The 24,293-nt window shown below is 42.6% G+C and overlaps 1 protein-coding gene across 7 annotated transcripts in view; it reads left to right on the forward strand.

Annotated features, from left to right (window-relative positions):
- HYCC2 (hyccin PI4KA lipid kinase complex subunit 2) overlaps positions 1-24,293 on the forward strand; it is a 74,352-nt gene that overhangs the window by 41,054 nt on the left and 9,005 nt on the right. For all 7 annotated transcript variants that reach the window (XM_060194163.1, XM_060194164.1, XM_060194166.1 and 4 more), the window contains 5 exons: positions 9,860-9,940; positions 11,122-11,237; positions 14,306-14,401; positions 16,625-16,741; positions 20,064-20,151. In XM_060194163.1, the coding sequence (XP_060050146.1) occupies positions 9,860-9,940; positions 11,122-11,237; positions 14,306-14,401; positions 16,625-16,741; positions 20,064-20,151 (498 nt within the window). The remainder of the gene's footprint in view (positions 1-9,859; positions 9,941-11,121; positions 11,238-14,305; positions 14,402-16,624; positions 16,742-20,063; positions 20,152-24,293) is intronic.

Here is a 24,293-nt window from a genome sequence, read left to right on the forward strand (position 1 = left end):
TACTGATTTTCTTCCTGGGTGATCTGTCAAGTTGAGATAGTGGGGTGTTGAAGTCCCGTACTATGATTGTGTTACTGTTAATATATTGCTGTAGCTCTTTCAGTAGAAGTTTGATGTATGTAGATGGCTTCTCATTGGGTGCATAGATATTAATAATTGTTAAGTCCTCTTGATTGACTGATCCTCTGAGCATTAAGTAGTGTCCATTCCTATCTTTTTTAATCTTATCTATTTTAAAGTCTATCATGTCAGATATGAGAATAGCTGTTCCTGCCCTTTTTTGTGGGCCATTGGCTTGTATGATAGTTTTCCACCCTTTCACTTTAAGTCTGTGTTTGTCTTGTTGAGTTAGGTGAGTTTCCTGTAGACAACATATTGTTGGGTTGTGTTTTCTGATCCATCTTCCTACTCTGTGTCTTTTAATAGGTGAATTCAGGCCATTGACATTTATTGATATCAAAGATTGATGATATTTTAACGCCATTCTTGTAGAGTTTTAGAGTGTTTTGATATATGTCCTATTTGTGGTGGTCTGGTTGTTTATAGGAGACCTTTCAGAACTTCTTTCAGGGCAGGCTTGGTGATGGTTGCTTCCTTCAACTGTTGCTTGTCTGAGAAGGTTTTGATGCTTCCATCTAGTCTGAATGACAATCTAGCAGGATATAGTATTCTTGGCTGAAAGCCTTTCTCATTGAGCACTCGATAGATATCTTGCCATTCTCTTCTGGCCTGTAGTGTTTGTATGGAGAAGTCTGCTGCTAATCTTATGGGTTTTCCTTTGTAGGTGACTCTTTGTTTTTCTCTTGCAGCCTTGAGGATCCTTTCTTTATCCTTATTCCTTTCCATTCTAAGTATGACATGTCTTGGTGTCTTTAGGTCTGGGTTAATTTTGTTTGGGACCCTCTGGGCTTCTTGAATCTTTATGTCTTTGGTGTTGTCTAGACTAGAGAAATTTTCAGCTATTATGGCCTGGAGAATGCGTTCTTCCTCTCCTTCTCTTTCTTCCTCTGGTAAGCCAATAATGCGTATATTGTTTCTTTTGAAGTCATCCCATAGGACTCTGTTGTTGTTTTGAGCATCTCTTAATCTCTTTTTGAGATCTCTTACTTCTTTTTTAGTTGTCTCTAATTCATCCTCAATCTTGCTAATTTTGTTTTCAGCCTCATAGATTCTATTCTCTCTGCCCTCTACTGCTTTCTGGAGTTCATCTATTTTGTTGCCCTGCTCTGATACTGTTTTAGCTTGTTCAGCTAGTTGCCTTCTTAGCTCAGCGATTTCAGCTTTCAGCTCTCTAATAACCATGAGATAATTAGAATTTTCTTCCATATTCTCATTTGTTGTTTCTGCATTTCTGATTACAATTTTTTCCAATTCTTTACTCACTCCTGTGATTATTTCCTTAGCTAATGTTTGGATGTTGAACTCATTGTTTTGTGCTTAACCCTCTGGAGGACTTTTAGCTGGACTCTTGTCCTGGTTCGATTTTCCAATATTTTTTCTTGTATTAACCATTTTATATATTATGTTATGAGTTCCCTTTATCAGTACTTTTCAAATTATTGATTACTATTGCCTGGATTTACTTGTGTCTAAGTAATTTAATTAAAGGGTTTACAGTGGTGGAAGTTAACAGTTTTTTCAATCCCTGAGTTTGAGCTCAGTGGTTTAAAAGCCTCTTTTTTTTTTTGCTTCCCTGTAGGCTATGGTAGCCTGAGGGCTTTTAAACTATCAATTGGCTTCTTAGCTTAATCACTGACTCCTGACCAAGAGATAAAGCAGGGTGTGGCAGAGATGATGCAGTGGTTATGCAAAGAGACTTTCACAGCCCCTCAGCTATGCCACCGAGGTATAGGTCTTCTCCTGATGGCATCTGGAACCGGCATCCTGATGGCATCTGTAACCTGGTGGCTGAAAAGAGAGTTAACATACAAAGCCAAACAAATTGTCGAAGAATCATGGACCCAAAAGTTGGAATAGTGGAGATGAAGTGTTGGGGGTACTCACTGCAAACTCTAGTGTACTTCTGCTTTCAGGTATATATTTGCCTTAGTTTATGGATAGACACCGCACATCTTATCTTGATGGAGGAAGACAGCCACCGAAATTTTGCTTTTTTGTAGAGAGTGAGCTGAAACCACCAAAAGGTGACAGGTGAAGCAGAAGGAGGAAGGGCAGACAGTGATGGGCAAGAGAAGGGCAGTAGGAAAGTTTTGTCCTTGGACTCTGAGAGTCAGGTTCTTCAGATTGTGTCAGGTCACATCATGGGTTTTGGAGAGTATTGTAGTCATGTCGTCTTGTGGGTAATGTCAGAGGGCAGGGGTCCAAATGGATTTCCAGGGATTCCTGTGAAAGAAACACATACAAATCTGCTTCCCATGGTTAGCAGGGTGTCTGGTTCGAATTTTTATAGATATTAAAAGAGGGTTAATGTAGTTAGTGCCTTAGCCAACTGAATATTGAGGGGTGTATCCCCCCTTTTTATTTAATCTGTTCTAGGTGTTTGGTGGACCTTCTCAACAGCAGTTTGTCTTTGAGGTTGTAAGAGATGTCTGTAGTATAGGTGATATTATAAAGGAAAAAAGTCTTTAAATTGTTGGCTGGCAAAGGCAGGCCTGTAGTGGCAAAACGAGATACACCAGTTAAATGTAGAAAAGTATGTGAATGCTGTTGTTAATTTACATAAGTTGTATATGGCAGGACTTCTATATAGTTTAATATCTTACCATATGAGCAGATGCTTCTTCGTGTGAAGGCTTTCACACAGCTGTAAAAATTTATTTGTAAAAAACTTGTAACAAGTTAGAAGTTTACTGTAATTGATAACTCGATGGTTCTAATTGGTTTGAGTATCTTTATAATTTTGGAAGGCCTTTCTAGTATGATGTTAAGGTTGTATAAACAATTTAAGCTCAATAAAATGTGGAAAGGTAAAGAAAAGAACCATTGTTAGAAGCCTCACTCATGAGAATCATTAGCATAACCAATGTGTGATCTGTCATTTACCCAGGCTGTTTCTACCCCTTTAATTGAGAAGGTATTTGAGAGCTTTACATATCAATAATGTCTTTCCTACCTTTTGTCACACCCATTTAAGATGGAGACACACCCTAGGTGTGTGATACCTATTTTAAAAGACTTTGAATTTTAAAGAGAGTAAATTTAAAAGGTAACATATTTAGTCTCATGTAGGAATCTCTGTGCAGCAGAATCTTCAGACCAAATTTAGTTAAAACATACTGATTTTTAACTGATTTTTACCTTAGACTTTAAACATACTCAGGTTACTTAGAGAGTTAACACATGTTAGTGACAATGTTTCTTAGAACATTTTCAATGTCAGATTGATGCCAGATATGCTGTGTATTAATTTCCACAAGATTAGTTCACAGGACATTTTTGAGGGCCTTCCAGTTGTCTTGATTAGACCTACACAGGAGGATCAAGTAGCAAGAATACATTTCAGCTGTGCCAGAGGAATATCAGGAAATCAAGGTTGAAGGCCTTTAAGATTAACATGAGTTAAGGAATGGAAGTCAGCAGGATTAGAGACAGAGGCTAGAAGAATTCCTGTGGAGGTGAGGCGATCAGCTGCAGCATTCCCTTCGGACAGGGGACCAGGAAGAGAGCTGTGGGAACGAAGGTGTTGAACATACAGTGGTTGAGTTTGAGAACACCATAGAGGCAATTTGAATTAAGAGAGGAGAAAGTGGGTTGTCATCAATTCTCACATAAGAACGAGCAAGCCATGGAAGTAAGATAACAGTATACACACTGTCAGAAAAAAGGTTGAAGGGTTTTGGTACAGCTTTTAAGGCTAGGAAAACAGCATAGAGTTCTTTGTACTGAGGGGAATTATCAGGAAGCTCAGTAAAGAGAGATGTGGGACATTGTTTATCTGGATAATATACAAGGGCAGGAGCTCCCTTCTTGCCACCATCAGTAAAAGTTGTAGGAGCAGAGGGGATGGGACCTCAAGAGAAAAGTTTAGGTACCCGTAAAGGCAAAAGAGGTAAGGAAGCTGTCCATTTATTAGAAGGAAAATGATTATCTATCTGGGAAGCCCATTAAGCTTATAGCAAAATGGGAGTGGTGGTGTAGAAGCCACTCTGTATCTATGAGAGAAAAAGGAATAATAATTGAATCAGCTTCTTTTCCTAAGACCTGTATTGACCTGTCTCTTCCTTGGCGGATCATAGAAGCCAAGGCATCAATTTCGGTAAGAAGTCTTGGAGCTCCCCCTACTGGCGTATGAAACCATTTGAGAACACCATGACTCTGGTATATATCCCCCACCATGTTAGGGGAGGAGTTAAAGATCAAAAGATTTATGGGAGAGGAGGGGGAGAACCTAACAAGGTGCATGTCCTGGAGAGCCTGATTAACATTCTAAGGAGGCTTCGGGGTTAAAGTACACTTAGAGTAGGGTTGTTTGTCTCCTTTTAACAGATCAAATAGCAGTTGCAGGCAGCTAGTGGGAAGATAAAGATAATGCCTAAGCCAATTTAAATTTCTGAGAAAGCTTTGTAAAGAAGCAAGAGTGAGATTAGAAGGAAAAATAACACAAGGTTTTAAGGGACGAATCTGCGTTAGAGAAATCTCTGAGCCTAAGGAAGATATTGGAGTAATTAATTTTACCTTCTCAGGAGCTACATTAAGGCCGTTTTGCTTTAAGGCAGGGATAGAAAATCACATAGGGCAGATCTGTATCTGTATCTTTTCCTCATTAAGATGTCATCCATATAATGAAAAACCTTAAGGCCCTTATTAATATATGGAAGAAGGGCAGCTTTAACAGCCTCTTGACAGATAGTGGGACTATTGGCCATGCCCTGGGGCAGTACCACCCATTCAAATTTGTCAGCAGGGTTGGAGTTATTAATAGAAGGAACATTTTACAATCTTTTTTTTTTTCCTCCTCCAGGGTTATTGCTGGGCTCTGTGCCTTTACCATGAATCCACCACTCCTGGAGGCCATTTTTTTTCCCCCTTTTGTTGCCCTTGTTGTAGCTTCGTTGTGGTCATTATTATTGCCTTTGTTGACACAATTCGTTGTTGGATAGGACAGTGTTGGGTAGTATGCCACCTCCCCCTGGCTTCTGCTTAACCATATGCCTATATAGGGATTTACTGATCCAAAGCTTTGGTCTATTTACATAAATCACTTTTACATAAAGCACTCCAGGGCATTGGTGGTTCAGTGATAGGATTCTCGCCTGTTCCGCCCCCTCCTTATCACACTCTGATTTTCACCAGTCACTTTTCTCTCCACCCTCTCTATATCACATCCTGTTTACACCCTACTCGGAGAGTATAAAAACAGCTGCTCTTCTGATTAAAGACACCTGGAAATTGCTTTCCAGCTCCGAGAGTTCCAGAGTGTATCTCCTGCGGAAGTTAGTGTGGCACGAGTTCCTGATCCCTCTCCCACGCAGCAGCCTAGATCGGCTCCAGTTGAGTTCTCTCCAAGCCAGAGAGCACTAGCTCGGGAAGAAGTACCCTCAGGCTACCCTGACAGGACAGAGAGAAATGGAGAGAGGAGGGGAAGACAGAGAAGGGGAGAGAAAGATAGACACCTGCAGACCTGCTTCACCGCCTGTGAAGTGACTCCCCTGCAGGTGGGGAGCCGGGGGCTCGAACTGGGATCCTTACGCCAGTCCCTGCGCTTTGCGCCACATGCGCTTAACCCACTGCGCCACCGCCCGACCCCCAATATTTACAATCTTGTGGGTGCAAGGGAATGGAGAAAAAACAGTCTTGAATATCTATAGCAATTATTGGAATTCCCGTGGGAATTGCAGAAGCGAGAGGCAAACCCCTTTGGGGGATCCCCAGGCCTGCATGATTTTATTAACTGCACGGAGGTCTTGGAGGAGGCGCCATTTTCCCAAGCTTTTTTTAATCACAAACACAGGGGTGTTCCATGGGCTCTGGGAATGACGAATATGTCCCAAGGACAACTGCTTGGACAAGTTCCCCTAAGATTTCTAGCTTCTCCCTAGGTAAAGGCCACTGCTCCACCCAGACAGACTCGTCAGAAAGCCAATCTAAGTGGGGAGTTCTGTAACGAACAGTGGCAGTTAGTATTGGGGGTCAGGTCTAGAAGTCTCATGGAGGTGAGAGCGACACCCTGCAGAAGTGGTGTCTGAGGACAATACCACCTCAAGAGATTCCAGCAAATCTCTGCCTAATAAGTTGGTGCTAATGTCAGCTGCTAAAGGACGAAAACGTCTGGTAGTGCCATCAGCCTCTTTCCACACAAGCGAATCTCACGTTAGGAAAGCTTGGTAAGTTGGTGCTAATGTCAGCTGCTAAAGGACGAAAACGTCTGGTAGTGCCATCAGCCTCTTTCCACACAAGCGAATCTCACGTTAGGAAAGCTTGCATTAATCCTCCTATGCCATGTAGGCGTGGGCCTGGAAGGAGTTCCCAACTTGGAGGAACCTCCGCTTGTATTAAAATTGTCTTATCTGCCCCTGTATCTATCAGACATTTAAAAGGAATTGTATCAATCTTTACAGTCATAGTAGGATGTCCCCTTTTGAAAACAGGGGTGGTCCACAAATTTTCAGGCTCTAAATCCATGCTGTTCACTTGCTCCAGCAGGCTGTTTTTATACTGGGAGCTCCCACACACCGCCTGCTCCCCCTCCTGCCCACCCTCTGCTATTGTTACATGTCGTGGTGGGTGGAGCGATGGATTGGGTCCTGGGCTGGGCTCTTGTTTACAGAACAGAGGCATGGCACCGAGAAGGTGATCCGCTTGACTCCCTCTTGAAAGCGGGGCTGAGTTATGCACCGTGCCTAGTTTAAATCCCTGTTTAGATCTAAATTTGGCAGGGGCATGCCATTCCTGTGAGTTTTAGAACAGCAGTCCCTTTTGAGATGATAGCCTCTCTGACACCTGGGACAAAGCGTCCAGGTCCTCTGGCTCCCTTACTGGAAGCCGGGTCGCAGTTTATTTTCTGAACATCGGTTACACCAATGTCCTTGGCGGCCACACTGAAAGCAAGCCCCCTTTTGCTTATCTAGGGTGGCTGCAAAGACCTGTGCCATAGTGGTTAACTGATAAGAGCTTGATCCGATCTCCTGAGTCGCTATAATCCAGCTGTCTGGATGTTTATTTTTTAATGCAAGGCATGCCTGCCGGAAGTCTGATAGCATTCTGTCCCAGATTATGGATTTTAATATAAGTTGGCAGGCGTCTGGATCATAAATTTTTCTTTCTAAACCTGATTGCACTCTAGTTATGAACTTAGCTACTGACTCATCGGGTTCCTGGCAGAGGGAGAGAATAGGGGCAGGACTTTCCCCTGTAGGAGGGGTTAGCCTGTCCCAAGCCTGCAAGGCACACCTAGTCAAAATAAGCAGGTGGAAACCTGGCCTCTGCCTGTTGAATTCTGGTTCCCTGTTTTAAACATTCATCTCTAAAAAATGCTTCCCATTGAAGGAAGAGTGGGCCTGGAAGCGTAGCGTAAGCTATGTCCCTCCAGTCTTGGGAGGGAGAAGGCCTTGTAAGAAAGATCTGGTCCACAGAGCATGGACTCCATCTTCTTTAATGGATTGGCAAGTTCCTTAAGATCTGTGGAGGAATACGGGTACCACGTCTGAGGTATCTTGTCTGTTGGAGGTAACATTTACCGGGAATGTGTGGACTTGCTCTGGAGGAAAAGCTCTGTCACGAAGCCAGCAAAGGTATTCTGTGTCCGATAGTGGTGTAGCAGCAGGAGGAGGAGACATGGAAGGTGAAGCTGCAGAAGCGGCGGCAGCAGTCGGAAACGGAAGCCGCTGGGTGAAATGCAGAGGGCTTAGGGTGGGTCAGGATCGGGGCAGGCTTTGCTTTCTCTAGAAAGCATGTTTGATGCTGGGCAAGCAGAATGACCATCTCCTTTAAATCTTGATCGCAGCCTCAAGGTCCCTTAGACTAAGGCTGTTTCCTGAGTTAGCATGGGTACTCTCTGCGGGAAACACAGAAGGAGCCGGGGGAGTTTTAGAGGGAGCTTCCTGGGTCCTTTTAGGAGGGGTCCCTGCATATCTCCTGAAAGCTGCGACCATGGTCAAGAGGAATCAAGGTGTGGCCCAGAGCAAAATGTCCCCCAAACAGAGAAACTGTCTAGCGAAAAAAGAGTAGAGTATTTGGGAATCCTCTTGATAAGGAGGAAGGTTGCCCATGACAGATGGGTCTCAGGAAAATAAGAAGAGGGAGAAAAAGAACGGCAGTGCCTTCGTAAATGCAAGCCTGCAGAGAACCAAGTGGCTGTATACTTATCTGGGCATCTCCGTACATCTGCTGTGTGTGAAGCCAAAGGGGGTAGGCCCCACGTTGGGCACCAGATGTTGGCCTAGCGTCGTGGGAGGGAGAGATAACCCAGCAACCAAGTTCGTGGTGGTATCAATACAAATCTTTATTCATGTGTGCACCCCAGAGTCAGGTGTGTAGGCACCTGGTTAAAATCACGTGGAGTCAAAAACCACAGTGGCTGGCGTTCACTTCCCAGTCTGCATGTCTGCCCTTCTCCCTGTTGGGACATGGAGAGAGAAGACAGAAACGGAAGCTGCTTTACAACCCCATACGTATTTAGGAGAGGGGTGGAGAAAAATGGGAGGGGCTGGAAAGGTAGAACCTCCCTAGCAACTATTGCGAGGGTTTTAACCCCATGATAATGAAAATTTCACTCACTGACTACATTCATTGTATCATCAACTTTCTCTGAGGCACAACTAGTTATAACTAGGATGACTGCAAAGAGCTCAGATCATCTCTCTAGGGAGTTTTTAAACCTATTTTCTTACCAAAGTTCGAGGTATGGCCATTGGACACATATAATTAATATTCTCCTATGCCGTCTTAAACTTAGAAAACAGCCTTTATAGGGGAGACCCTTTGGTTGTGTACGGGTGACTATTTTTTGTTTTTTAATTTCATATTACTGCTTCTTGTTTGTATACTGTGTAGCTTTTCAGTCTGTCTGACTTCCTGCCTGATAGTATAGATCTGCTGTGGGTCTTCTCTATGCATAGTATGCCAGTTATGAATACCAACATAGTCTGGAAAGGAGGAATGCAGAAACATTTCACTCCTCTAACTACTGGTGGCTATGGGCAGATCTTATTGACAGCTGTGAAGGTTGTGGATGCCAGCTAGCTGAGGAATCTATGAGAGAGGAAGGAGGTTAAGCACCAGAGAATCATTCCGGCATATGTGATGCTGGGGATCAGGCTCTGAGCTCCTTGCTTGAGAGGCCCGGTGTGCTACCACCTCCTGGCCACACAGTGTGTTTTCTCTCGTCTCATAAAAATAGTCATCTCTTGGACCTTTTTATTTATTTATTTATTTTATTTGAAAGAACAGAGAGGCTTTGAGAAGGGAGAGGAGACCGGGCAGTGTCACCAGGTTAAGCACACATAGTATGAAGTGTAAGGATCTGCACAGGATCCTGGTTCAAGCCCCCGGCTCCCCACCTGCAGGGGGTTGCTTCACATGTGGTGAAGCAGGTCTGCAGGTGTCTGTCTTTCTCTATCTTCCCCATCTCTCTCAATTTCTCTCTGTCCTATTTGGGCGGGGAGAGATAGACAACTGCAGCACTGCCTTACTGCTTGTAGACCCCCGCCCCTGTGGGGTCTGTTGGGACTGTGGGCTTGAATCTGGATCCTTGCACGTGGTGACATGTGCTCAGCCTGGTGTGCCACCTCCTCGCCCCTCAACCTTGACTCTAAGCCACCTTAGCCATGTTCCTGCAAAAAGGTCTAGGCCCTTGTAGTCTTCCTGTGCTGCATATAGACTTAACCCTTTGCCTTCATTTTACTCTGTATAATGGAGTTTTGTGACTGTTTCATTTTCTTTGTATTTTTTTTAACTATAGGAAATAGCTGATAAAGATGGCAACAACAAAGTTCTATCCTTCACTATCCCTTCCTTATCCAAGCCTTCAATATACCATGAGGTAAGATCAGAAAGACAGAATAATTAAAAAAAAAACATTAAAAAATGAATAAGAGATAAAAAACAAATTTCTTCCCTGATAAATATTAACACGTCTTTATTGGTGTTCTTAAAAGTCAATGCTTATCACTCAGGAGGTGAAGCTGAGCTATTGTTAGGAGAGGCAGAAAATGGCTACAACAGCTCCCTTGGTGGAATGTCTGCCTCACCATGAACACAGCCTACATTCAAGACCTGGGACCACAAGGGAGATAGCCTTGCGCCAGGGAAAGCTCCAGTGCAGTGGTGTCATTCCCTTTCTAGTCTTCTTTTTTCTGAAATATAAGGAGCTTAGGAGTGGTAGAATGATTCTTGTGCAAGGCCCAGGTTCTAACAAAACAAACAAACACAGAAATTTCCTATTTTCAGTCTCCCATATTGCTTAGAAATCCCATGTTCATTTTTGTTTTTAGATAGAGGCAGAGAGATGCAGACAGACAGACACCATAACACCAAAACTTCTTTCAAAGTGGTGGGGGCTGGGCTCGAGCCAAGGTGGCTCATGTGTCAAAGAAGCACATTACCCAAGTGAGCTATTTCATTGGCCCATCTGCTTGATTTTTACCTTTAGGAAAATGACTTCTTAGTTGTCTTAGTGTAGTTGACGTAGTGTGGTTGTTTCACTGACTAATTCCCCTGGGTCATTGTTTGTATTGGAAATAGAGTGCCTCCCTCCTATTTAGCCAGGGCTCATTTTATCATAGAATATTTAGAGATTTTAATTGAATTCTGTGTATATATCATGAAATATAAATTCATCTTTAAATTCATGAAATATAAATTCATCAGCTATGAGATCATATTCTTCAATATTGTTTGTGTTATATAATTATAAGCAGTTTTATTCTGTTTTCTGAAATACAAACTAAAAGTGATATATTTGTAAACTTTAGTTTGTTCAACAACTTAAGTGCCCTATGTTGGTTCACTCCATAATTGATCAGAAAATCAAAAGGTATTTTTAGTTTCGTGTAGTTTCCAAAAAGAGTTGTAAATGCGTGTAACTGAAAAACAGTGAAGGTTTTGAAAGAGAGGGAATGTTCTGAAGACTTTTTGTGGAAGCAGAATTAAATGTCTCTACACACCACAGATTGCTCCCTTGATTTAAGATGCACACTCTCCTACTTGCCCTTACTTTCATAGCCCTCAACAATCGGATCTATGGCTTTGACAGAAGGAGCCTTGTGTCAGCATGATCTCATCAGGGTTGTTTATAGTGACCTTCATCCTCAGAGGGAAACTTTCACTGCCCAAAACCGGTAAGGCTATAGACAGAAATAAGTGTTCACTTGTGCTTAATAGTTAACTCTTGTTACTTTGTTTCAAAGTTAATTGTTCTACTAGTCACAATACAAGACATCAGTGAAAGGAACTCATCTGTTTATTTAATGCTTAATTCTATGATGTGATTGTCCTCTATAGAGCAGTGTGGACAGATCATTTAGGAGAGAGAATGGTAGTATCCCTCTGCATTCATGGTGCTGGAGATTGAGTTTAGGACAAGTGCAAGTCCCCAATTTTATTTTTTTGGGCCTCTTTCCTGTCTTACAAACACTGAGCTTTTATTGTCCAAGTCTCCAGGTTTATTGGGAGGATAAGTCATAGTAGTCATTTATTTTATTTTATTTTATTTTATTGGATAGAGACATAGAAATTGAGGGGGGAGAGACAGGGAGACCTGCAGGGCTGCTTCACTGCTTCTGGAGTTTCTCCCTTGCATGTGGGGATCAAGGGCTTGAACATGGCTCCTTGCACATGATGTGTGCTCTCAGCCAGGGGCAGCACAGCCTGCTCCTCCCTTTTTAATACAGAGAGAGACAGACCAGAGCACTACTCAGCTTTGGCTTATGGCGCTGTGTTGGTATGCTTCTAAAAACCCCTTCTGTTTCATTTGGTTTAAATCCCCCCTGCTTAACACTGCATTCTATTTACATAACCACTTCATTCTATTTACATAACCGTTGTTAACAAGCACCACCCTCCCTCCAGGGCATTGGTGGTTCAGCAGTAGAATTCTTTCTTACCTGCTCCACCCCCTCTCCTTGTCATACCCTGATTTTCACCAGTCACTTTTCTCTCCACCCTCTCTGTGTCACATCCTGTTCCCACCCTACTGGGCTAGTATATTTATAAGGACAAGATTGTTTGTAGTTTTGAGTTTAGCTTAGCTTGGTATAGATTGCGCTGCGTACAGCTCAACCATGAGTCCCTGGTTGTCTGTTACCCGCCCGTGAAGCCAGCCCTGCGAAAACAACAGTGCTGCAGAAGATTGAACCTGGGACTTTAGGACTTCAGGCATGAAAGTCTTTTGCAGAACCATTATCCTTCACCCCATAGTAGTTTTTTTCTAGAAAGGCCAGCGCCCACCTGGAAATATCAGATGTCAGGACCCCCTCACTAACAGCCTGTTTCAGCTCCCACCCTACACAGCAGTAGTCTCAATAGAGTATTTATGCACTCTGAGCATCTCTCTGTACCCCGGTAGCATATTCTTTCACCTTCATTCTTCCTCTCTTTTTCCTTTCTCTTTTATACATTGCTGGAGTTTCATCGCTCTCACTGGCTTTTTCAGATAGAGTGACTGAGAGAGATACAAATATCACCACAACATAACTTTTCTCTAATATGTAAATAGCTTAATGAATATTCAGGCTTAAGGCCCTTTTTTAATTTATTTATTTTCCCCTTTGTTGCCCTTGTTGTTTTTTCATTGTTATAGTTATTATTGTAGTTGTTATTGATGTTTTTTTGGCTAGGACAGAGAGAAATGGAGAGAGATAGGGAATACGGAGAGGGGGAGAGAAAGATAGACACCTGCTTCACCACCTGTGAAGCAACTCCCCTACAGGTGGAGAGCCAGGGGCTCAAACTGGGATCCTTATGCAGGTCCTTTTGCTTTGCGCCACCTGTGCTTAACCTGCTGCGCTACCGCCCGACTCCCTTAAGGCCCATTTTTAAGTGAGTCTAAAGAATAGGAAAGCATTCATGTATTCACGTAGTCATTGTTTACTTAATAACATGCTGTTCACCATGGTGGACACTAGAAACATAACAGTTGTTTATTGATAAGTTGCTTATTACTAGATGGGTAAAGCAGAGGTAAAGACAGACAGTTATGACTACTGTATTAGAGCTACATGGGTAAGAATTTCCTTTACATGCGTGAATTGAAAATGGATTTAAGGTGCTGGGCAGTGGGACATCTTTTGAGCACACATACAGCTTTATGCCAGACTGGAGTGATTGCATAGTAGCCATGCAAAAAGACTTTCATGGCTGAGGCACCGAAAGTCCCAGGTTCAATTCCCAGGACCACCGTAAGTCAGAGTTTAGCAGTGCTATTGTAGAATGGAGTAGGGAAAGGGGAAGAAAGAAGAAGAAAAGAGGAAGGGGAATGACTATTCTTAAGGATATTTATAGATAGATAGATAGATAGATAGATAGATAGATAGATAGAGCACTTAGCAGGAGTCCTTAGCAGTACTCTCCCAGGTGTGTTCTAGTAAAACAGATTAGCATAGAGACACGAAGTAAAGAAAAACCATCGTGTATTTGTGGACGGGTGAGACTAGGGTAGCCTAGGATAGCAGGAAAGTAATTTGGAAAGCTCTGGTGAGGATGAGCTTTTAACAGACTTTGTGTGCTGTGATGAGTTTGCATTTTATCATGCAGTTAATACAATAGTGGACTAATGTAGATATGGAAATCATATGGCTAAGCACAATATACTTTTTTGAGGATGAAAACAGATGACAGCAAAAGATAGGATATTCAGTGAGGAAAATTGAAACAGGGAAGTGATTTAAAAGGGTAGTATGAAAAAAAATTTTTTAATTAAAAAAAAAAGGGTAGCATGGTAGACAAATCATGAAGATTAATATTAAAGTATTGTTGTCAGTAACCACGTGTTGAAGAGTACATTCACTACAGCCACTAATAAAAGTAATTGTTTGGGGGGCAGGGGCAGGTAGATAGCATAATGGTTATGTGGAGATTTTCATGCCACAGACCTCAGGCTCTCAGAATCCACTGCTCTTGGAGGCCATCTTTTTTCCACTGTTGTTTGTTCTTGTTGGATAAGACAGAGAGAAATGGAGAGAGATGGGGAAGACAGAAGAGAGAAAGATAAGACACCTGCAGACCTGCTTCACCACTTGTGAAGCAACTCCCCTGTAGGTGGGAAGCCGGGGGCTCTAACCAGGATCCTTGTTCAGTCCTTGCAATTCACACCACGTGTGCTTAACCTGCTGCACTACTGCCTGGCGCCACAGTGCATTGTTGAAAATAAAAAAGACTTTAATCTTTTACTTTGCTTTTGTTTCCCCAGGTTTGAAGTCCTGAGTTTCCTCATGCTGTGCTATAATTCAGCGATTGTATATATGCCTGCTTCCTCCTACCAGTCTCTTTGTCGAATGGGTTCCAGGTGGGAATGATTATTATTAACTTCCATATTTATTATTTGACAAGCAGCAAACATTTCCCAAGAATCTTTTTGTTTTTCCCTTTTTTTTTTAGTTTTTGCTCCTCAGACGTTGTGTGTACATGATTCTGCTACTCTTTCATTGATAAATGAAATCTCATAAAAATTATTTTTTAACTTTTTTTTTGCCTCCAGGGTTATTGCTGGGGCTCATTGCCTGCACTACAAATCCACTGCTCCTGGAGGCCATCTTTTCCATTTTGTTGCACTTGTTGTTACCCATGTTATTATTATTATTGTTTTTGTCATTGCTGTTGTTGTTGGATAGGACAGAGATCGATCGAGAAAGGAAGGGAGACAGAGAGAGGGAGAGAAAGACAAGACATCTGCAGTCCTGCTTCACCGCTTGTGAAGCGACCTCCTGCATGTGGGGAGCCGGGGGCTCAAAGCAGGATCCTTACTCTTGTCCTTGCACTTAACCCACTGCACTACTGCCTGACCCCCTTAAACATACACATTTTTTCTTTTTCCACCAGGGTTATTGCTGGGGCCCAGTGCTGGCACAATGAATCCACTGTTCTAGTAGCAATTATTTCCTTTTTTTCTTTCTTTCCTCCTTTCCTCCCTTCTTTCCTCCTTTCCTTCTTTCCTCCTTTCCCTCCCTCCCCTCTCTCCCTCCATTTCTTTCTTTCTTCCTTTCTTTTTCTTTCTTTCTTTGTTTCTTTCTCTCTCCCTCTTCCTTTTTTTTCTTGCCTCCACGGTTATTGCTGGGGCTTGGTGCCTGCACCACGAATCCACTAATCCTGGAGGCCATTTTCTCCCCTTTTGTTGCCCTTATTGTTTTATCATTGTTGTGGTTATTATTGTTGTTGTTGATGTTGTTGTTGGATAGGACAGAAAGAAATTGAGAGAGGAGGGGAGACAGAGAAGGGGAGAGAAAGATAGACACCTGCAGCCCTGCTTTACCACTTGTGAAGCAACTCCCCTACAGGTGGGGCACCAGGGGGCTCAAACTGGGATCCTTACACCAGTACGCTTTATGCCATGTGCACTTAACCCACTGCATTACTGACCAATTCCCTCCCTCTTCCTTTTTAATTCTGTTAAATAGGATAGAAAGTAATTCACAAAAGGGGACCAGGCAGTGGAGCATCTAGTTAAGCTCACAGATTACAATGCACAAAGGCCTGGGTTCAAGCCCATGGTCTCCACCATTGAGAGGGAAGAGAAAGATAGAGAGGAAGAGACAGAGAGACAACTGCAGCCCTGCTTCACCATTTAAGAAGCTTTTCCCCTGCAGGTGGGAGCAGAGACTCGAACCTGCATCCTTGAGCACTGTAACATGTGCACTCAACCAGGTGTGCCACCACTCAGCCTCTGAATAAATAGTCTTACAAGTGGAGAAAGTCTTAAAAGATTGTGAACTTTTTCCTGTTTCACACATAGCTGTCTCTGTGTTTGTTAAGAAAATCAACAGGGCAGGCGATGGAGCACCCAGTTAAGCGCACATAGTAGGAAGTGCAAGGACCTGCTCAAGGATCCAGGTTCGAGCCCCTGCACCCCACCTGCAGGGGGTCCACTTCATGAATGACAAAATGGGTCTGTAGGTGTCTACCTTTCTCTCTCCCTCTCTGTTTGCCACTCCTGTCTCAATCTCTCTCTGTCCTATCCAGTAAAAAGAAAATAATGGCCCCTAGGAGCAATGGATTCGTAGTGCTGGCACCAAGCCTCAGCAATAACCCTGGAGGCAAAAAAGATAAGAGAATCAACAGTAATTCCAATTCACTATATCCTTATATATGTTCTAGTATTTAGAATTTTTAAAAAATATTTATGTACTGAATATATAGCCCCTGCTGAATTGAAGTCTCCCTTTCACTCTTTCTCTCTCTGCCTATTTTCTCTAAATAAATAAGATAAAGTGAAAAATAAAGTATTAGATTAAAAAAATATTTTAAGAGGGGAAAGGATGATTGTGAAAATGCTATTTGGAGAAAAGTTGTTGCTTTTATTGATATTGTCCACTAGGATGACTGTGTGGGCAGGAATTACCATTTGTTATGTTTTTGCCTAGTGATAACAGTAGGCCTAGGTCCAGGACAGTGACCAACATATAGGAGATACTCAGTAAATATTTAAGGAATGGATAAATTGAGCAAATGAATTTATGAAAGCAAAATCTGTTTAATGAATTGGTAAGTCATATGTGATACTCTGTTTTTCTAGGGTTTGCGTGAGTGGGTTTCCACGGCAACATGAGAAGCAGTGGAAAGAGCTTTGTGGTCGAATAGTGTTGGATCCTGAGTTTATGGTGCAGCTTCTCACAGGAGTTTATTATGCCATGTAAGTAGAGCTGAATGCCAGTGATTCTTCCTTATATAAATCCCATCTAGTACTTTAAAAAATGCACTATTTATTTAAAATCAGCATATTATAATCATAATTATAATTATATATATATATATAATTCATTATATTCACTTCAGGTGTACAGCTTAATGATTTGGTCTCTGTATATATTTTTTATTCCATTTTTTTTTTCTTACCAGAGCACTGTTCAACTCTGGCTGGTTCAAGGGATTGAAGTCATTTTGTGATGATGTTTTTGTTTTATTTTTTTGCCTTCAGGGTTATTGCTGGGGTTGGGTACCTGCACTATAAATCCACTGCTCCTGGAAGGCCATTTTTCCCATTTTGCTGCCCTTGTTGTTTTTCATTATTGTCATTGCTGTTGCTGTTGTTGGATAAGACAGAGAGAGATGGAGAGACAGTGAGGGGGAGAGAAACATAGACACCTGCAGACCTGCTTCACCATCCGTGAAACAACCCCCCTGCAGGTTGGCCTCTATATTTTTAAGTATATGATCCACATTAAGTCGAATTAACATCTGTTAAAGCACCTGCTTACAATTTTTTCTTGAGATGATTACTCTTTAAGATCTACTTTCTTAGCAACTTTCAAATAGACAATACAGTATTACTAACTATAGTCACCATTTATTTAACCAAGTTACACCTTAAACCTCCTATCTATTTCACATACCTGTTAGTTGTGCTACCGGCAGCTGCCGGGAGAGCCTGAGGGTGCTTCTTCCCGAGCAAGCGCTCTCTGGGTTGGAGAGGACTCAACTGGAGCCAACCAAGGCTGCTGCATGGGAGATGGATCAGGAACTCATGCCAAGCTAGCGTCACAGGAGATAGACTCTGGAACTCTTGGAGCCAGAAGGCAATCAAGTGTGTTAAAACAGAAGAGCAGCTGTATATATACTTGCCAAGTAGGGTGGAAACAGGATGTGATGTAGAGAGGGTGGAGCAAAAAGAGACTGGTGGAAATCAGAGTGACTACTAGAGGGGGCGGAGCAAAAAGACATCTTGAACCAGTGGGGATTAAACCAATGCCCTGCAGGCAGGGCGGTTCCTAGGTAACTGGTTATGAAAATAGACCCCAGGGATAAGCAGGGGGAAGCTGGCTACTGCCCAACAGGCAGCCATCAGTTTGTTCTCTTTATATATGTTGTGTGTGTGTGTGTGTTAAAGGTCCACATACAGAGTAGATCAGACATTATTTATATTTCACTGCCTGATAGACATTTCTTACTGTAAAGCTTTTGAGGTATGCTTATCACAAATGGCATTTCCTTTTTCAACTGGAATAATATTCCAGTCTCTTTATGTACAAACATATACACACAAAACACAACAGTTCTTTTTTTTTTTTTTTACCAGAGCACTGCTCAGCTCTGGCTTATGGTGGTGCCAGGAACCCAGGACCTTGGAGCCTCAGGCATGAGTGTCTCTTTGCAGAATCATTTTGCTGTCTACCCCCGCCCTCACAACAGTTCTTTATCCCTTTCATTTATTAATGAACACTGAGGGTTTCTTTTCATATCTTTGCTTTTGTAAGTAATGCTACAGTAAATACAGGGTTACATACTGTCTTTTTCTGGCTTTTATTTTTTATATTTACTGATCAATCTTGGGTAGAGACAAAGAAACTGAGAGGGAAGGGGGAGAGAGAGAAAGAGACACCTACAGCAGTGCTTCACCACTTGTGAAGTGTCCCCCCTGCAGATGGGGACCGAAGGCTTAAACCTGGGTCTTTGTGCATTGTGATATGTGTGCTCTATTCACTATGCCACCTCTTGGCCCCTCTTTCCTGGGTAATGATTTTACTTCTTTTTTATATATATAAGTCCTCAGAAGTGGGTTAGGTATATTACATGACATTTATATATTACATTTTGTTCCTTTGTAGGGGAAGGGGTAGGGTGGCAGTGCACATTATCTTTGGGGGGATGGCACTCAGGATTAAAGCAGGTGTTGTGGATGTGATACACATTCTCTGCAACTGAGCTGCGGATAATGAAGGTTTTTTAAAAATGTTTTTTAATTTATTTATTTTCCCTTTTGTTGCCCTTGTTTTATTGTTGTAGTTATTGATGTCATCGTTGTTGGATAGGACAGAGAGAAATAGAGAAAGGAGGGGAAAACAGAGAGGGGAGAGAAAGACACCTTCTGACCTGCATCACCACCTGTGAAGCGACTCCCCTGCAGGTGGGGAGCTGGGGGCTCAAACTGGGATCCTCACGCAGGTCCTTGCACTTCGTGCCATGTGTGTTTAACCCATATGAAGTTCTTTTTAATGAAGTGCTAGAAAACCCAGGGCCTCAAGAGTGTGTAATAGCTCTGAGCCACCTCCCCTGCCCAATTTTTGTTCTTTATGTTTTGACTGGGGGGAGAAATAGAGGTAGAGGTAGAGAGAAAGAGACATCAAAGCATCACTCCAATATCCATGGGGTTCCTTTGGGTGGTGCTCATGGTATTAGGCACCAGGAATTGAAGCCAAGACCTTACAGTCACATATAGTAGGCCTGTGCTGTACCTATTCAGTAGGCCTGTGCTGTACCCATCTCTGTGTCCCGGCTGCAGTGATTCTGTTCTTAATGTTTAGAGGAGCTTCGCTGCTGTTTGCTCTCCTGCTCGCACTGTGTTATATTCCTACCAGCAGTGCACGTTATTCTTCACCCCATAGGAGATTTTTTTCTGGAAAGGCCAGCCCCACCTGAAAATATCAAAAGTCTAGAGCCCCTCACTAAGATCTATCTTAACAACTCCCACCCTTCACAAAGATAGTCTTGGTAGCTTGCATACTTCTAGGCATTTACTCGGTTCTTCTAGGCTGTTGAATTTAATTGTTCAGAGGCCTGTCCGTTTTAGTCAAAAATATAACATAACTAGTCACTTAGACTTTGTAAATTATTCAGTTTCTTTTTTTAAAAAAAAAAACCCATATTGGGAGTCGGGCTGTAGCGCAGCGGGTTAAGCGCAGGTGGCGCAAAGCACAAGGACCGGCATAAGGATCCCGGTTCGAACCCAAGCTCCCCACCTGCAGGGGAGTCGCTTCACAAGCGGTGAAGCAGGTCTGCAGGTGTCTATCTTTCTCTCCTCCTCTCTGTCTTCCCCTCCTCTCTCCATTTCTCTCTGTCCTATCCAACAACGACAACAACAATAATAACTACAACAATAAAACAACAAGGGCAACAAAAGGGAATAAATAAATAAAATAAATATTAAAAAACTTAAAATAGTAGGACCTGGAACAGTCAGAGGGTAGTTGCAGGTCTGTGAGGTTTCCTCAGGCAGTAAGCAGTGTGCTTTTCCACAGGTACAATGGACAGTGGGAGCTTGGCCAGGAAGTCCTTGAAGACATCATCTATAGAGCTCAGCTGGAACTCTTTTCTCAACCATTATTGGTAAGTTATTAATGTTAATTCTTCTTACAAGCCATGCCTTTGCCTGAGATGTGCACACGTAGTGGTTAAAAATTTTATCATGTAGGGAGTCGGGCAGTAGTGCAGCAGGTTAAGCGCAGGTGGCGCAAAGCACGAGGGCTGGCCTAAGGATCCCAGTTCAAGCACCCAGCTCCCCACCGCCAGGGGAGTCACTTCACAAGCAGTGAAGCAGGTCTGCAGGTGTCTACCTTTCTCTCCCTCTCTCTGTCTTCCCTTCCTCTCTCCATTTCTCTCTGTCCTATCCAACAACAACGACATCAATAAAAACAATAATAACTACAACAATAAAACAACATGAGCAACAAAAGGGAATAAATAATTATTTTTTAAAAATTTTATCATGTAATATTCATCTCCAAGGACAATTCTAATCATTGAAGTGTTTTTTTTTCCCCCTGTAATAACAGTTGCTAATGGGGCCGGGTGGTGGTGCACCTGGTTGAACGCATATGTTACAATGTGCAAGGAACGGGCTTCAAGCCCCCAGACTCCACCTGCAGGGGGAATCCTTCACAAGTGGTGAAGCAGGGCTGCAGGTGTCTTTCTGTCTCTCTCTCTATCACCCCTATCCCTCTCGATTTCTAGCTATCTCTATCCAGTCAATAAAGATTAAAAAAAAAAAACTATTGCTATGTTGTTAGAAACATAAAAAATTGGTTTAGATCACATTCTTTACCACATATTAAATTAGAGTTCAAATAAAGAATTAAAAGTTTTGGTTGGAGGGTAGATAGCATAATGGTTATGCAAAGAGTGTCGGGTTATCCCCGACAGGTAGTCGCGAGGAGGGAGATCTGGACCAGCCGGACCCCCCTTCTGGGGCTGAGCGGGAGGGAGAGTGTCAGCAACTTGAGAAAAGAAAAGACACCAAGTCAGGAGTTCTGTCAAGGCAGTGACTCGCTTTATTGAGGAAAAGGCCACTCTATATAGGCAGGAGGATAGAGGCAGGGATGGAAAGGTAGGGTGAGATGACGTTAGAGGTGGTGTGAGGTGGCGTTCACCATCAGTGGGGCCTATGCTCTTTACGCATCATCAGCTGGAGGGCAGAGGTGAATTTAGGCTCGGCCTACAGGAAATGCTGTGTCACTCTGAGGAAGTTACTGACCGTCAGCGAAACTCGAGCCAGGCTTACGGAGTGTCTGCTGGGCCTAGATCGGGGCCAAGCAGGCCCCAACAAAGAGACTCTCATGCTTGAAGTTCCAAAGTCCCAGGTTCAATCCCCCGCACCACCGTAAGCCTGAGCTGAACAGTGCTCTCAGTAAAAAAAAAGAATTAAAAGTTTTGACATAGAGCATAATTGGTTATACAAAAAGATTTCAGGGCATTGAAGGTCCCAGGTTCAATCTCAAGCACAATTAAGCCATAGCTGAGCAGTACTCTGCTGTCTTAAAAACAAAGACATTGGTTATTACATCAAAGTAAAAGATATTGAGGTGTAAGGGAAGTAGGGGTTGAATTATTATGTGGAAAACTGAGAAATATTACATATGTACAAGCTACTGTATTTTAGTGTTGACTGTAAACATTAAACCCCCAATAAAGGGGAAAAAAAAGACATGATTTTTTTTTTTTTTTTTAGCATAAGCTAAAAAACCAGAGCTTCCCTATAGTGTATACAGTGCTGGGGGGTCAAGCCTGTAATGTCATGCTTGCAGGTTCTGCACTCTACCACCAAGTCACCTTCCCAGTGGTAGGACTATGGTTTTGAAAAGTATTTGTATTGACTAGTTAGAGACACAGAGAGATAATTATGTGTAGCACTGTTTCACCACTGGTAAAACTCCCCATACAGATAGGCACCAGTCCTCATACGCTATAATATATGTGCTTTGCTTTGCCTGCCTCATTTAAAAATGAATAGAAACTCACTGAAGGAGCATTTGCAATAATTCTCTGAATTTCACTTTTTTTCTCATGTCAGCATCTATAATTTTACCCTAACATTTACATTTAAAAACAAGGGTTGGGAGTCAGGTGGTAGCATCAAGGGTTAAGCGCAGGTGGCACAAAGCACAAGGACCGGTATGAGTTTCCCGGTTCAAGCCCTGAACCTGCAGGGGAGTTGCTTCACAAGCAGTGAAGCAGGTCTTCAGGTGTCTATCTTTCTCCCCACTCTGCCTTCCCCTCTTCTCTCCATTTCTCTCTGTCCTATCCAACAACGACATCAATAACAACAACAACAATCACTACAACAATAAAACAACAAGGGCAACAAAAGGAAATAAGTATTTTTTTAAAATTCAAAAAAAAAGGGTTACGGAGATTTTAAAAAAGATCACAATGACAACAATTCTTGTTTGTACTTGTTAAGAATCTTTAGTTGTACTTTCATCCTCGTAAAACATGTAGACAGTAGTATGTTCAGAGAATGTAAATAGAGACAAGCAATCTCTACTTCTCAAAGAACTCTTTCACTTCAGGGAGAGGGCAGTGTCTGGGGCAGGGTAGATAGCATAATGGTCATGCAGAGAGACTCTCATGCCTAAAGCTCCGAAGTCTCGGGTTCATTCCCCTACACCACCACAAGCCGGAACTGAACAGTGTTCTGGTAAACAAAATAATTTTTTTGAGTGGGGGAGGGTGTGTCTCTAGGGATCCTTTAAGTAACTTTTCTTTCTTTAAAAATGTTATCTATTTATTTGATTGGATGAGAGAAATTGAGAGAGGGAAAGAGCTATGCAGCATGCTTCACTGCTTGTGAACTTCCGCGCTGCAGATGAGGAGTGGGGGCTCGGACAGGAGTCCTGGCTCTTGACAAGTGTGCACTCAGCCTTGCTTGACTAACTTTTCTTGACTTAATAAAGAACCAGGTAGCTGGCATATAAAGAAGCACATCCTATCTTTCTCACTGATAAAAGCTAAATTGAAAGACTCGATTTGTGCACTTTCCACTCAGATCTTGAAAAAGTCCATTGGCGTGAACATGTGAGTTACAACAGCTGTCATAATTACCCAAGTTACTAAGACCAAGGATCTGGATTCGAGCCCCTGGCTCCCCACCTCCTGCGGGGGTAGGGTGGGGGGAACATGTCAGAGAGGTGAAGCAAGTCTGTAGGTCTTTCTATCTCTCTATCTCCCCTTCCTCTCTCAATTTCTCTCTGTCCTATCCAGTAAAATGGAAGAAAAATAAAATGGCCACCAGGAGCAGTGGATCCATAGTGCAGGCACTGAGCCCCAGCAATAACACTGGAGGCAAAGAAAGAAAGAAAAATGCACAGGGACCATAGAGGTGTCACTCAGCAGGTGTTTGTGTGGCTTGTCTTGTGCATGACCCGGGTCCATTCCTAGGCATCATGGGTGTGCCTCGGATCCTGGGAAACTCAGTCACTGTGGAGCCTCTTGTCTCTCTGTCTGCCTCTGTTTGAATGACTTGCGAGTGGGGAAAATGTGTATCCACAAGGTCCTAGCTCCAGGAAGGGAAGGGAGGAAGGGAAAGCAGTATCAGTTGCTCTCTAGTTGTGGATTTTATCCTTCTTCCTGGAAAGCCATGGGACAAATCCCAGAAGTGTCTCGGGTAATTTTTCCTCATGGTAAACAAACAACTCACACGTGGCGTAAAGCGCAAGGACTGGCATAAGGATCCTGATTTAAGCCCCCCGCTACCCACCTGCAGGGGGGTCGCCTCACAAATGGTGAAGCAGGTCTGCAAGTGTCTCTCTTTCTCTCTCCCTCTCTGTATTCTCCTCCTTTCTCCATTTCTCTCTGTCCTATCCAACAACGACAATAATAACCACAACAATGATAAAACAACAAAAGAAAATAAATAAATAAACTTAAAAAAAATTTTAAAGAAAACAAGCCAAAAAGAAGTGGTAAGAGGCCAGTCTTGTGGGTTGGGGGTGTTTTGTTCTACAGAGTCAGAATTTGAACTCCAGAATCTTGGAGTTCAAATATCAACACCCCCCCTCCTTTTTTTTTTTTTCTCTCAGTCAACAACTTCAAGCAATCAGTGGGATATGTAACTTACACTTAACATTTCACTTTGAAATTCTGCCTAAAAGAATACAGAACACTGGAGATAACATTTTTTACATATTGTGTATATGTGTATATATACTATTTATTTATTGGCTATTAACCGAAATCAAGAGGGGCAGGGAGAA

This window comes from Erinaceus europaeus, chromosome 7 (assembly GCF_950295315.1).
Source record: "Erinaceus europaeus chromosome 7, mEriEur2.1, whole genome shotgun sequence".
Taxonomy (NCBI): domain Eukaryota; kingdom Metazoa; phylum Chordata; class Mammalia; order Eulipotyphla; family Erinaceidae; genus Erinaceus; species Erinaceus europaeus.